This window comes from Pezoporus flaviventris, unplaced genomic scaffold (assembly GCF_033815535.1).
Source record: "Pezoporus flaviventris isolate CSIRO_AGI_PZ_B2104156 unplaced genomic scaffold, CSIRO_AGI_Pfla_v1 ptg000036l, whole genome shotgun sequence".
Taxonomy (NCBI): domain Eukaryota; kingdom Metazoa; phylum Chordata; class Aves; order Psittaciformes; family Psittacidae; genus Pezoporus; species Pezoporus flaviventris.
In genome coordinates, this window is record NW_026892584.1 from 8,018,826 (window position 1) to 8,034,788 (window position 15,963).

Here is a 15,963-nt window from a genome sequence, read left to right on the forward strand (position 1 = left end):
GTGTGCTTAATACATTAGGATAAAAAGGGGTTTTTTTTTCATTAACATATATTTAAGTCCATTCAAGTGAAATTATGTAGGGAAACCCCCAAGAATTTGCATGTGGTCAATTCTGTAATAGGACTCAGCTGGCCACAAAGCTGAAATAGTATTGGTATTGGTCTTGGTTCAAGGAGATATGTGCTTGAATTTAACCAGGGAAAATTTTACTCATATTGTAAAGGTTTGGTTTGGTGTAGATCCATTTGGCTCACTCACTTATGAAATTACTTTTTCACATTAAAGTAGTCAGTAGTATATTCTCAATACTATAAATCGGTGGTGGTAGGTATCACTATACTATGGCAACTTTGCTGAAACAGTTGGGCTTTGCTTTTGGTGGCTTCCGTATTGACCATAACAAACTCTGCATATGTGGTAAACTTCACTGACTGCACTCAAGCCTGGCACTGGATTACAAGAGGTAAAATATTAGACTAATACACATCTGCAGTTAAGTAAAGTGAATGCTTTGCTAAATAAATGTTAGGTCTGGACATAATGGAATAGTTTTTATTTATTAGTACTCTCAGCCTAGCAAAATGTGTCATGGAAATTTATCAGCCCAGGCAGAATTATCCGCTCACCCCCACTTTAACACAATGATTGATGATAATGAAAAAACGAATGATATTTTAGTCTCATGTCAAAAAAAATATATAAAAAACCCAAATCACCTCAAGTGAGTAAAATCTTCCCCGGCTGATTTGAGGCTAACGACTGTGTGCCTGTAAGGTGTTAGCAGCAAGCAAAATACCACATTCTCTCTCTCCACAAAGCCAGTATGTGTTTTTTACACCTTTTTCAATAGTTCTGCATTTGTAGTGCTATCATTCAAACTGGTAAAACATCTGAATGCTGATTTTTTTTGCAGTTTGAAGTAAATTGTTTCTGAGGGTATCGAGTCACATGAAATTCAGACCAACCACAGGAGAACAGAGCAGTAACAGCCAGGCAGTTCCACCCAGAAGTACTAGCTGCACCACAGATTTCAAGGGGTGTACGATGTTCATTTCAAGCTGCTGGCAAATGCCATGTTGTAGCTGCCTGGTTCCAAGCAAGTGAGAATAAGCAGGCACAAGCATTCAGCAATGGCGCAAAACCAACAAGGAGCAGCCCGCTTGTCAGCAGCTGTGTGAAATCAGCAAAAGTCAAATCAATCTGCGGTGACACAGTTTTCCCTGGACTCCTGACTTAAATCTTATTTTTATGTATGGCCTTTTCCAAAATTGTAGAATTAATGAAGTCAGAGATTTCTAAAATAATTAGAAGATCTGCAGTCTCTCTCTTGCCCTAACTATATGAGCTAGCACCGCATTTTAAGATACTCAGAAGTTCAGTGTGAAACAATTCATGAAATGGACGCCATTCATGCACATATATTACAAGATTACAGACTGAAATCTTGACAATATCACATTTTACTGATGAATCTGTATTCTGCCTGTGGTAGGAAGAGGGATGCCTGTTATTTTTGGAAGCAAGAAGTGAATGCTTTCCCTTCCCTTCTCTATGCTGATAATACAGCACTAAAACTGAACATTTTATTTGAATATTGAAGAACTTTCATGTGGTTCAACTTCAAACTGTAAACCAATTAAATAGGCAATTTAATTTCACTACCCTTTTCAGACACCAACTTTTCTTTTTACTGAAAAATACCTTAACTTGAGTTACCGGGCTGGTCCCTCTCTTCTCATTTTTCATCCCAGTGGGTGAGAGTGCTCCTGTTGTATTTGGTGGCTGTGGAGTAGATGGCATTTTGGCTCCAGGAGAAACTTGCATGCTTGCCAGCTGAGCTGCATACAGTTGCTGGAAGACAAGAAAATATATAATGTATTCCTGCAAAATTCCTAAAAAAAGAGGCTGTAAATGTACATAATTTTTGTTGCCCTACTGTGGCTTCTCTTAAAGGAATTATAGATAATTTTCAGCACTTTCTTTTTTTGTGGCTTTTCCCTTCTTGTTATTAAAAAAAAAAAAAAGGCAGGGAAAAAAAAAAATTCCCAAGAAAAAACCTACCGAACACCAATATCTTTTCAGTTTGACTTTCAGCTGATGTTTGTTTGGTTGTTTTTCTTCCCCCTTCTTGCCATGGTCATAACAATGAGGAAAAGGTTATACTGTGACTGAATATTAAAAACCAAATTGGCAAAATTATAAGGCTATCTATGAAAAGGAGGTATAAACCCCTGTCAGAAATAACAATGCTTAAGGTTTTTCTGTTCTTAGCCAGAAAATACACACCAATTCCAGAATCTCTACAATGACCTGACACGGGAATCATTTGCTACTAAAAGTAAGTGGTGCATCTTCTCTAGATAGTAATAAAAATTAAAATAGGCAACAAGGTATGTCTCCGTCTCAGTGTACACTGATTGTTATAACTTCTATAAGTGTTAATAAGGAATGTAGGGCATTAAAATTTCCTGCAAATTCTGATGGAAATACGAAAAAAAACCCTCCTGAAACTTTTCAAAAGTTGAAACATAATAGGAGACTTGTATATTAAAATAAAGTTTTCCTACCAATCTAAAGTGTTTACTGAACAAAACCAAACAGGTTTTATTCCCTTACAGTGACCAAATTTAAACTTTCACCTTGAATTAGCATCATCAATAATTCTTCTACCATAAACAGAGAATATCCTAATCCCTCTTCTACACATAGATCTGTATAAACTTTGCCTTATTAGTGAGAAAAAAAGCCAGGTGGGTTGTATGCAATTTCCAACATCACTATCATTCAGATGGACAATAAAAGAAAATACAGTAATCAAAAGCAGACCTTTCAGCACATGTAATTAAATGAAAGCTTAATAAAGAATAATTTGCAAGAACCAGATGTGCTTATGTCATAATTGTTGCTTTTTTTGGAACAACTTCTCTAATATAACAAGCCTCCACAGAAATGAAAGTTACACAGTTCTGTAAGCTCAGTGACTCAGTGGCTAGACAAATGTGAGCAGGAGAGGGAGTCAGAACTCAGGGTGACAAATTAAAACTCTTGTTTGTTTGTTTGTTTCCTGCCACCCCTTTTCAATACCACACAGAGGCTACAAAAGGATCACAGACTACTATTTTGAAATCAATGGTGTTTAAATATTTTGGCTAAAGTACTATATTTTCCTGTGCTAGAAAATTACAAAAAATTAAAAATACAAAAAATTCATTTCAAGTGATGTCCTGGAGAATGAAAATGAAGCAATAGTAAGTACACAATAATAAGTGTTTGGTTTGGGCTTTTTTCCCCTCCTACTGGGTTCTTAACCCGTTTAGCATATTCTTCATGTAAATCTATGCTTGCTTAATAGGATGCCCTGCTTATATGAGAGCAAGAAGCGCATTTCACAAACTTCCGAAAGCCTGCACATTCTCAGCTCAGAAATAATCAGGCAGTGTACTACAAAAAAGAAGATAAAATAAACTTGAATACAATTTAAAGGCAAAACCCCCAAATTTTAATGGCTTTCTCACTGTTCTGTACTTTGTCTATTAAAAACACTTATTCTTGGTTTTTATAACTTTTTTTAATTATTATTTTTATTTAGTACCTGTTTTGCATCTACTTGAACTATCTGGGGAAGATTACTTAGATTTTACTAAAAGTAGACTAAAACTTTAGCACTCAATATAGCGTGCACTGCGTTTTCAAGAGCAGAAAAGGAATTCCGTGTGAAAACAAACACAGGTTTATCAACTAAAGTTCAAAAGGATTTCCTTCTCTGGTAAGCCATCAGGGCAAAAAAAAAAAGTGGGGTATGAAATATTCTGTCAAAATATTCAATCCTTCTTAGAGAAAAGTAAATCATAGAATCATAGAATGTTTAGGGTTTGAAAGGACCTTAAGACCATCTAGTTCTAAGCCCCCTACCATAGTCAATGAAGCACAGTGTGGTGGGCTGACCCAGGCTGGGTGCCAGCTACCCAGCAAGCTGCCTCAACGGGATGGGGAACAAAATCAGATGGAAAAGCTCACGGGTTGAGGTAAAGACAGGGAGATCGCTTACCAGTTACCATCACAGGCAAAACAGACCTGGCTTGGGGAAAATTAGTTTAATTTATTGCCAATTACAGTGGAGCTGGATGGCAAAAACTAAAACTCCCCATGCCCACCATTTCGCCAGGCTCAACTTCACTCCTTCATTGCTGACTCCGCCACCTCCTCCTGCTCTGCCTGGCTGCCTGCCAGCAGGGCTGTTCCTCCCACTCTTCCCTTGCTCCTCACGAGGTGCCTGTCGTGGGGCTGCTGAGGAACCAGCTAGAACTGGATGGGTCTGGCACGGGGCAACCCTCGGCTGCCTCTCCTCACAGTGGCTGCCCCTCAACTCCTTGGCTGCCAGCACTGACACTCAGCATGTGCATACAAGGTGTGTTTATCATCTCTAAAAGCTGCGGTCCACTGTGCAGCTGTATCTTGGCCAGGCATCTCAAGATCAACAAAAAGAGAGTCACAGATGCTGGCCAGAGCAGGGCTCACAAGTGAACTGATACCTGAGTCCCAGCAGGACTGGCAACTGAAATGCCCACAGCACTTTAAGGGTCACAGGGACAGCAACAAGAAAAGCAGGCTGTTATGGGGACTACCTAGGAAACCGTTTGATTCTTGAAATGCAAACATTAAAAGCAGAATAAAATTAGAATTATAAACCACTCCCTCCCCAGTATGTTTAATTTCTGTTATAAACAACTCCTTCCTCAGGCTGTACTGCAAGTAGTGTGAGGAAGAAATAGTTCTAAAGGGAGACAGAAAATAAAAGAAATTTTTGTCATTTCTGTGTGTGTGTGTGTGTGTGTGTGTGTGCGTGTATAATTCATCACTGAGTTACTTCAAAGTCATAGTACTGGCTTTAGCCTGGCATTTCTATAAATTTGTTTTACAGCATTAAAGCAAATGTAACAATAATTAACTTTCTTGTTTGCTTAAAACAAAGCCGCTTCAGAAACAGGTGCAAGTCTTGCAAGAATTTGCACCAGCACTAGAAACACTGCAATGTGGACTGTGAAGCTGTGTAACTTCTTTTAAATACCAGTTTGCATGGGGAGTTAGCCAGTCTGAGAAAATATGTACATGCCAACTTTGCAGAGGTAAACTTGCTATTTTTGAAAATACCACTGCTGTGGCTCAAAATGACAATTTAGGAGCTCACATTTTTAGATGGTCAGGTTGCAAAGGTTTTATTTGTAAGGTTAAGAAAGGGAAAAAGCCCAAACACTGAATGAATGTTGATTGCTAATACTCAAAAGCAAAAGTTTCAATGAAAATTGTTTCAACTGAAATTCTAACCTACTCACTATTGAGTAGGGACTAAAAAAATTAACCTACCTCAAACACTGAAACATACCTTCTTTTCAATGTATGTCTAGTGCATAAATAGAAGAGCATTTTATAATGTTTATGCCAGCCACTGAATCAGAAAGCTCTTGATTACAAATTAGATATTCAAAACTATCAAGTATCCATGATTGTTTTAAGAAGCCTTAAAAAATGTATAGCCTGGTTTTCATTTTTTTAAAAGGCCACTAAGCAAGATTCTTACAATCCAACTCCCAGCATCTAAATATAAGTAGTCCTGATTCTGAACTGCTGAGTGCTCCTGAACAGTTAAGAATTTTGGAAACCAGCTCACTTAAGGTATGTGATCAAGGATATAGTTTTACAGTTTTCAGAGCCAGGTTTCTTCTAGTGTCATGATCTGACACTGAAAAGTGGGATTTTGAAATGCCGCAAGTCTCACTTATGGCAATGGCAACTGAAGTCTCACATTTAGGCAACTATGAACTTACAGGCTTATGGCCTAAGCACTTGTTACTGCAACTCTATTCCAGCTGTAATCAACTAAAAATCTGAGGGGAATTTCTGAAGGTTGGAGGTCACTATGAGTCAGCATGATGTTCATCTCCCTAAAAAAAATTAGAGAAGAGTGGGAAAGTGCTGTACTCACCATGTGTACAGCACAGCACAAGTACAAACTGATTTGTTACCTGGAAACAGCAGAATTCATACTGACCACTTGCTATAGCTTAGAGCTAACATCTGAGAAGAACTGAATAACTAAAAAAAATAAATAATCGGGGTGGTGGTGATTTTATTTTCTGCTTCAGAAATTACCTATGGCATTTAATGAATTATTTTCACTTCACTCTTTTTATAAAAAGTATTATCCATAATACAAAATTTCCCCCAAAACCTGTGAACTAATAATAGAGCATCTTGACTAACCCAAATGTTAAAACCTTTCTTAATGCAATCTAAGTTTCACAATGTCTTTGTTAGGCATTTCACGATACAGCAGGATAACTGCCACCACTGTCAGCGTTCATTCATGCCTTGCCAGAAGACAAAGGCCCTAAGCTCATACAATTCTCTCAGGTTTCACCATTTGCTTTCCAACTAATTTTTTCAACTAGCTTTCAATAACCAAAACTCTTACATTAGCTCAGGTCCCTTCCCCTTATGACTTTTCACTTGCACACAGGCCTGGAACATTCTCATACACGTGCGCTGCTGAATCAGATTGAGCACAGTAAATGAGCACAGAGCAAAGCTTTCTGTGCACCAGGTGTTTCATTTTTTTTTTTCCCCAAAAGGAATACTGATGCTTAGCTCTTAGGCTGCAGCATCTGTGTCTAAATGAATGAATAAAGGTGAAGAATTTGAAGAACTGAATGTTAAAGAAGTAACACATGGTGAGGAAAATAAAATGGGCCTTAACACAGTTAAGGGATGTTTGGACTGACAACAGCTTGTTAACTTTGTGACAGGCTGTTTCATCACCTAACGCAGAATTATGATAATCATAACCTTCTTGCCAGTGGCTTGTCAGTGACAGGCCTATGCAGAAAGTTTGTTTAGAGAAGATATTTCAATAAAGAGGAAGTGATCAACTGCTGCATAGGAGGGAGGCTGTTTCTTTAGATATGTGAGCCCAGGGAGGAAACAAAGGGAGAAGCTACACTTGAATATATGAGAACAAAAATGCAAGGGCTACAGACATTTCAGCTGACTGTGCTGGTGAGGGAGAATTTGGTTACAGAGGTGGGGATATAATTCAGATGCCATTATTTGCAGCAGAATTCTCAAGAAACTACCACAAAGCCATATGTGAAATATGGAAATAAGAGAGTGGTTTCAATAGTCAGCATAGCAGATAATCAGAGTGCAGGTGACGAGGGCTGGCCTAGCATGATGAATTGCTACACATATACTTGGAAGATGCCCCACAAAGAAATTCAGTAGGAGGTGGCTTGATTCAAGGAGAAAGAAGGAATGTGTTCTAGAAACATTTATCCTTTTTCATTGCTTTACTAAAAGATTTATGACCAAAATTGAAAGACATTCTCCGTTTTTTGTATTTATATATTATTTCTCCAAAGGTGCTAGAATTTATTTACTTTTTCTCCAAAAAAAAATAATTTTTTTGGGCTCTAGTTAATTCTGAAGTCTTTCATTACTGAAAATGTAAGTCCTATATTACATCTTCAACAAATACATTTGCTACAGTAAATGAAACTGAACAATGAAACTACTGAGAATCAAGTGAGAATCCTTATTTGTCAGCATTTTAAATGAATTGTGCAAAGCTGAAATCTTATTTATAGAGATGAAAGTTCAGCTATTTAGACAATGAGCAATTTGGTTTCTAAAGATGAAAAACTCTAAGGAGTGACTGCAAGTGCTGTTGAAATCCTGCACTACAAGAGGTAATACAGTTATTTTTTTCCATAGTATATTTAGGATGTAGTGTTGCAAAGCTATAATTCCAGAATTTTCCTTCTGAGTATATAACATGAAATAATAATACTTAGAACTGTCTGATCACAAAGGGTTTTTACAAGCTCACCAAACCCAGCAACATCTTTACTATTTCCAGAGCACATTTCTGAAAAGAAACTACTCAAAACAAAAAATACCATCTTCCATGGGACTGCTTATGATTTTTTATTATTGGTGTAGAAGTGCTTAAAATAAGCTTGATGTCAAACAGATTAAAGGACTCAGAGTCTCTGAAATTTTTTTTCTTATGTTCAGATGAAAAATGGGTTAGCGCTAAAACCAATGTTTTGGGTGTCATAGATCATAACTATGGAAATAAAGTTAAGTGCTGGCCTGAGCCCGATGTCACTGGTGTAGCCTTCAGCAGTTCAGGCAAGGTAACCTTTCCAAAAGGCAGTGCAGAAGCATAAATACTCAACAATTTCACACACATCTTAATCTAGGTGCAAGAACTGTTTCTAAAGTAAAATTAATTGTACATATTTCTCCCTATTTTTGTTTATAAATGTTGGGGGTTTTTTTTGTATTAGCATGTCTTGCACCAAATACATTCTGTGACTGGCACTGCAGTTGAGACCTCTACTACGTACCAAGGCAAGGAATGGGGTTATTGGCTTATGTATATGTATTTTTTTTCTTCTTTGTTTTAAAATGGTTTTAATGCAGATCCTTAGAGTGAGAGGTAGGTTAACAGAAAACAACATCCAGAAATGCAAGACAGCCTAAGTAACTCATCAGCAGCTTATCCATGTGACAAACCCAGGGGCAACTTGAAGGCAGCTACTGCCTGCAGAGTCTGCCAAAAAGCCAGATGCCATCACCAGAAAAACACCTTCCACAGCTCAGCATCTGTGTCCTAGCAGTGCTCTCCACACAACAGAGGAGGAAAAGAAAAAGAAGAAAAGGTGCATATAACGTTGTTAAAGAAAACGTACGTACCCATGAAAGCAAAACTTACTAGAATTAAAAAATTTATACTTGGAAAAATCAAAGTTTTGCTGATGAAAACAAGATCTCTTTATTATAACAGCTTGACTCTAATGCTAAAAGTGTATGTTTCCTTTTGGTTTACAATATATTTGTGCAGGTGCTACCTGTTAAAACAGTGTATTTTTGTCATGGTTTAAGCCCAGCCAGTAACTCAGAACAACACAGCCACTCGCTCACTTCCCCTCACCTCCCCCCCCGCTCCCAGCAGGACGGGGAGGAGAATCGAAAGAATGTAACTCCCACGGGCTGAGATAAGAACAGTCCAGTAACTAAGGTATAACACAAATCACTGCTACTACCACCAATAATAGTAATGATAAGGGGAAAAAAAGGGGGGAGAGAATATAAAACTAAAAGGGGAAAGGGAAAAAGCCAATAAACACAAGTGAATCACAACACAATTGCTCATCCCCCACTGACCGATACCCAGTCCAGCTCGAGCAGCAATCTGGGCCTTACGGGTAACTCCCTCAGTTTATATACTGGGCATGACGTGCTGTGGTATGGAATACCTCTTTGGCTAGTTCGGGTTAGGTGTCCTGTTTCTGCTCCGTCACGGCTTCTTGTGCCCCTCCTTACTGGCAGAGCATGAGAGACTGAAAAGTCCTTGATCAGGGTAAGCATTACTTAACAACAACGAAAATACTGGTGTGTTATCAGCATTGTTCCCAGACTAAAGTCAAAAACACAGCACTGCACCAGCTACTAATAAGGAGAAAAATAACTGTTACAGCTGAACCCAGGACAATTTTATAGATTTGTTTTGACAAACTTTGGATGTCTCAGTAGCATCAGCTTTTTTCTAAGAAATATGGTAACAAATCAAATTAAGGTAAGTTTTACAGATCTGCTAGTGCTGCGGGCCAGATCCTTCTCTCATTTTAGTATATGCCACCATACAAATAATAGTATCTTACTATTTAAGAGCCAACAAGCATGCAACATCAACTTGACACACAGGTTTATGCTAAATAACTGAGAAAACAGAACTATTTGGCTTTATATGGGTATTTCTGAAATGGTGTTGATCAAGTACAGCTGTGTGAAGTTGGAGTAATGATTAGGAAAAAGTGTTTCATTTAGAAATATGATAAATAACAAGTAACAATACACTGCAAGTACTTCTTCTCTTACAGAATCCGTGTATTATAGTATATGTACATCGTTTCCTTTTAACAGACTCATTCCTTTCTTTCCCCTGTTTATACATGCCTAATTTATCCATAGTGGACATAACATTCAGATTTTAAACACCCATATATAACCTTACTGCAGAGTCCTCTCATTGTTACAGAGCATGAATGGCCCCTACTTCTTAAACAGCATACCAAATACTTTTGCAACAGGCATTAAGGTGTAATGCAAACAGGCAGCTAATGAATTACCATAACTAATATCATAATAACGAAGATTGTTGCTGTGATTATTTACGCACTTGCTGGTTAATGTGCTTTCAGATTTATTGAAGCCCAATATGTTCAAACAAACTAAGTGTATTTGTGAAAATACAAATAATACATTTTATAGTCACAGATGGAATTAGACGACTTCAGTTTTTCCTATATGTTCAGTTGTGCATCTGCTGAAAAAAAGCTCTTTCTCAGCTAAAACAATGATTTTATCAGTTATTCATATGCAATCACTTTAGGTTTTTTTGAACTATTAACATCAGTAATTTCAATGTCTGTCACTTGCTATTCTATATATTGCCAAGGGAAATTTTTATGTGACCCTAAATTTCATTCAATTCCTGTCTCCTGCCTGTTTTGCTTCTCTCTCAAGCTGCAAAGAAACAGATACCTAATTTCACCACTGTCTGCCACTTCCAGCTCCTTTTACTGGCTGAAAATTCATTGTACTGGTTCAGAAAAAGAAAAATCACTCTCATTGCTTCTACTGCCCTGATGTGGATAATGGCCAACCCATACTGAAAAGAATCTCTACACATTTTAGATACTGCAGCCTGTATTGTTGTAGTACTACAAAATAACAGCTTTATTTTATTAAAAGAGCCTAACTTTAAGTGGACCATGGAATATTTATGGCTCTCAGTAGTCCTTTGAAAGAGTTATCTTATGTTTTTCTGCTGATCATGGGTCAGGGGTTCAAATCAGCACTTCTTTCTGTCACTCCTTATATATTTTACTATAATTTACAGCTCAGCAAGAGGACTCATAAAACAAAAGTGTCTATTTTACTTCAGCAACTAATTCCAGCTAATCAAAGCTTTCCAGCAAAACAACCCAGCATGAAACTCTGCGTGGAAAATATGCAGAGAACAAAGCGTTTTGTCAAATAACACATCTCATGATGTAAACACATATGTCTCTTATAGGAAATTTTATCGCTTCCACATTATCGGCACACAAAAGGAGCATTCTTGTCGCAGACCTGGTGCGACTGTGGAGCCATCGTCATTGGAAACAAGAGCCTGATTAGGTTCCCACACAGATATGAATAGATTTTCTTTTTTTAGTGTAACGCTGCCTTTCTTATTTCTTAAACAGACTAGGAATTGTGGCTGTAAAAACAGTGAATTGTATTTGGACGACATTTGTTTCTTCATATTTTTTTTTTAGCTACCCAATGACACCAATTATCCCATATGGTTGTCCTCTTCTGGAAAGTGTGAGTTAATCCACAGCTGTGAAGATGAAGACGCACCCAGCAGGCTCTAAATCTGGTGGGTCTCTTTTCTGCTAATAAAGTCCACAGTCTGCTGGACAGATGTTAAGAGGATTTGTTAAATAAGTCAGTGACAAAGCCCCAGACTTCTGCTGGGGAAAATGATTAGCAAGACCATATCTATTCTTCATAGATTTACATTTCTTGCCTCATCTTCTGAAGAAGCAAATTCTCATTACTTGATAGAGGAGTCCCACAGCACATCTGTCCTGCTCAAAATATGAGTGGCCTAAATGATCGCATCAGCATGTTTTCAGAAGAAATGATAGATCTTTTTGTACATGACTTACTTTTGCATGTAGTGTAGTTCCTGCACTATTATTTTAAGTTTGGTTTTATTCATCATACTATGGGCTCATACTGGGAGAGCCTGAATAACTATTGTTAGCTTAAAATGTCTACTTACATTTTTAATGTAATGGAAAATGTAAACTGAAGATGAAATTATCATTTGACTAATTTTTCTTTAAATATTATTAATACAGCTTATTCTTAAATAAAGATATCACAGATAATACATTCTAGCCCCAAGGCTCGTGGTGATTGCTGATGTCCTGGTAGGGAAAAAGAATCCCAACAAACCAAACCCAAAACACTACCAGAAAAAAAAAAACAAACAAACAAGCAAATGAAAGTGGAATGAGAAGACACCTGCAGCAAGATCCACATTTAGACATCTACTGACTCACTTTTCCTAATCCCAGCCATCATGATGGCCTGACAACACAGGCATCCAATCCCAAAGTCTCTCTCAGTTACAGTCATGTAACAGGAGAAACACTACAGAATTAAAATATAGGCACCAGTGCAATGAAGAACAAACCTGCCTTCAGGCACATGTGCATTAAGGTGCTCTTAAAATAATTTCTGTTTCATTTGGGAACTGTATTTCTTGTTCTTTTGACCTCATCCTACTTTGATGTAATGAAGTAGAAATGGCTATCAAAACAGCTCACTGCTTTGCAGGCAACTCTCATTTAGGCATTGTTCCTGAGATTGTGCCCCTTAGAAATCAAATGACTTTGATTTCATTGAATTATAACAATTAGAAACAATCTCTCCGCAACAGCCTGTGCACAACTTCTTTACTGTAAAAATGTGGACAAAGCCAAGAAACAATGCTTACAGCTCAAAGAAATCATCAATCACTGTAAGTACCTAGAACAATGTATGTAATTTGGCACCTGGCAGTTGCCTCTAATATTTGTTTCCTCTTAGAAAGTAAAGCAGTTGGTTTATTAGTTTTACAGCACCTTGACTAGATTCCAAAGATACAATGTTACCCGCATCACCCTTTGAGGCTGATGGGAATTTTTTATGAGACAGCAGCAAATATGTGAAAGAAAATTTCATTCTCTGCAAAAAATATGAATTAAAAATTTTTCATAAAATTTTTATACAATTGAAATTCAGACAGTATATTAGATATCATACCACTACAGAATATATGTAATATCAGTTTTGTTGAAATAAAGCAACTACTCAGTTCAGAGTGTCAGAATCTGTGATATTTAAATGAGACTTCCTATTTTTCCCAATATGACTGAGTCAAAAATCTAGCCATGTAAAGTGTAGGTTCTGGTCCTAAGTCCCCCAGGGAGAAAACTGTATTTCTGCCATGTCAGGAAAGAGCAAAAGGCAGGTTGAAAGCTGACCGGGGGAACAGAGTAACGGCCACTAAAAAAAAATATATTAAAAAAATAATAATTGAAAGCCTTCTGTAGTGAACATGGAGCTCTTGCTTTCTGAGGAGTAATTCCCTTGTGAAACCACTGACTGGAGGGAGAGGCAAAAATCCTCACTGACTTGGCGGTTGTGTCTCACCTCATTTCACTCTCCACCCCCCTCCTCTTTCCAAACAGACAGTGTTGGTCTGCTGAGAATATGATGCTAAGCCACTTTTCCTGTAGAGTTTTTAAACTGGGCCTCTGAGAAAGGGTTTGATACAATTCAATGACTGAAGTAATACCTTTGTCCATCTGAGCATTAAATGCCTCATTGAAATACAGCTTAGTTAGAAAGAATTTCAGTAAATGGTGCTTTCATTTTTTTTTTTTTTATTATTATTATTATTCCTCTCCCAGCAGATTACAGCCTGGGTCTGAAAATGCAGTTCAGTCACTTTTGGTTGCCTCTCAGGTCAGGCCTTTAGCCAGTGTTAATTAAATATAAGCCCTTTAGAATACTGGAGGTTAAATGAGAGCAACAAAACGGTCTTCTTCAGAATATTACCTCATGCTCTCCAAAAGGCCATAATCTGTTTGGGAAGGGCCCTGATTTAAATGCGTTTGCCTTAACAATGAAAATTTATTGAGGGTTTGAGGGGGGAATCCATGGTAAATGCTATTTTCTCCAACAGCTAGTAATCATGAAACATTAAACACCTATTTCCATGCAATATACCATGTCTATTGTGTTTAAATAACACACATCATAAAGGAAAGTGCTGCAGCAGACAATTTAGGCTGTAGCAGCATATACAGCACAATTTTCACCTTGATAAAGTGAAACTATAAAGAATCAATGCATAAGTCAGACAGCTTCCATACCTAATATTCTTCCCTGCAGCTATTAGAAGTTCACATTTGTGTCTCTAGTAGGCATGAACACTAGTATGCCTTCAATTTCATGTTGTCAGTCACATTTTGTTGCCTGTTTCATACAATTTGACCAGACCATAAAATTGGAAAGTAGGTGATATTGTCTTTTTTCATCCTAATGATTTTAAATGAGAAAGGGAGGTTTTTCTGTAAGGTATTTGTTTACCGCTTTGTAAAAAGTTTCATAACAATCTTACTGTTAAATTAGTCTAAAGAAAGATTTTTAATACGTGGTAATTAGTCTTGTCTTTCTGAACACAACTTTACTGTAAATACTCCTCCTTGACTATCCCTTTGTCCCAAGATTCCTTAGAAGAACGCAACCAAGCGATAATTCAGCATTATTGCTGCTTCAGTGCACTAATCGCTTAAAGAGCAGCAAGGACCCTATGTTTACTGCCACAAGGCCCCTACAGCCTCCTGGCCTAAGGCAGGCTCCCCAGCCCAGCAGTATCCAGATGTCAAGAGGAAAATCCAGGTCCTGATGCAGCATGCTGCTCCATTCCAGTATGGCCTAAACATCTGTTTCATCTGCTGGCATACAACCTGCTGAATACACTGAGCCTGCTGCACAAAATAGGGAATTGAATGAGGGTGGGAGTGAGATACTGCAGTTGCATAGGTCAGTGTATGTATTGCTAAAAACACTCTATGCAGACACAAAAATTAACACAAAATGCTCGGAATCCCAAAACTGGAGTTTGATCATTTGCTGTCTCAGATGGAGCTCTCCAGACTAAAAATCTAGACAAATAGCAAGAAGGACAATGTGATCATTAAAAACACCCCAAACTCCATCTACACAATATATGCTTAGCATTTTTTGATCCTAATGGAGGAAGAGGCCATGACATCTTAGCTTCTCAATTTACTAATTTTATGGTGGTTTAATCCTTCATAGTGTAAGAAAAGGACAAAAGAAGAAAAAGCATAGAAGTACGTTAACACGAATTGCTTGTTGCAGTTCTAAGAGCTGCTCTTTATATAAAACACTTAAAAATAAGGTGAATTTAGGAATCTATTACATATTTTAAAACTCCTATAGTAACTCAGGAGCTTTAAAACAAGCATCTTTTGTCTAAAATACAGGAATATGTAAAAATTGTCAATTTATCTTGAGGCATGACAAAACCAGCAAGCATTTTACTTGATCTAGATTAAGTTCAGAGAAGGAATAAAGGAATGTTAACTGTTCTCATCTCTCCACTTTGTGTATCTATTCTCTTGTGTTTCGCTACCAACAATAACGGAATAGTTGCATGCAACCATGCAAATTCTCTGAGTTGTTTATGAAAGGAAGATCAAAGCCCAAACTGAGTGTATATTTTCTTACTGTATTTTTTCTCAAGAGGAGGACCTAATGAGAGGTTGTTTAACCAGCAGTCTTTCTCTGCAGCTTCAGAGCAGAAGCACTGTCACAGTGCAATCTCTGGGCTTACTCTTTTCCCTGGCCAGCCTGGGGACATAGCTCACCTCTGTGTGCCTGGAAACAGGAGCACAGAACACAGGATGAACCGAATACTTCTGTGTCTCACCTCCGCATGGGGTGAGCACCTGTACCCAGAAACTGGGAAGTACCTCTAAGACTTTACGTTTAAACGCACCCTCTGTGAAGCTGAGAAAGTCACCATTTTCTTTGTGATGTATCTCATGAAATGGATAAACTGTTAGTGCTTTAATACTACAGTGTCTGAATGAGGTAAATCTGAATACAAACATAAAGTATTCCTAGTAAAGACAAAATGTGAGCAGTAAAAATCTGCTATTTTAATAAAATATTGTAAATATAAAAAAAAAACAATGCAGCAATATGTAAAAACTTCATCAAATATCTATAGCAATTTCCTCTACAGAAGGATAGCAAAAACATTAA

At 37.5% G+C, this 15,963-nt stretch overlaps 1 protein-coding gene across 15 annotated transcripts in view; it reads right to left on the bottom strand.

The window, feature by feature from the left end:
• The window catches only part of SOX6 (SRY-box transcription factor 6), a 374,009-nt gene that overhangs the window by 64,068 nt on the left and 293,978 nt on the right, over positions 1 to 15,963 (bottom strand). For all 15 annotated transcript variants that reach the window (XM_061464268.1, XM_061464265.1, XM_061464263.1 and 12 more), the window contains one exon: positions 1,702 to 1,851. In XM_061464268.1, coding sequence (XP_061320252.1) covers positions 1,702 to 1,851 — 150 coding nt within the window. The remainder of the gene's footprint in view (positions 1 to 1,701; positions 1,852 to 15,963) is intronic.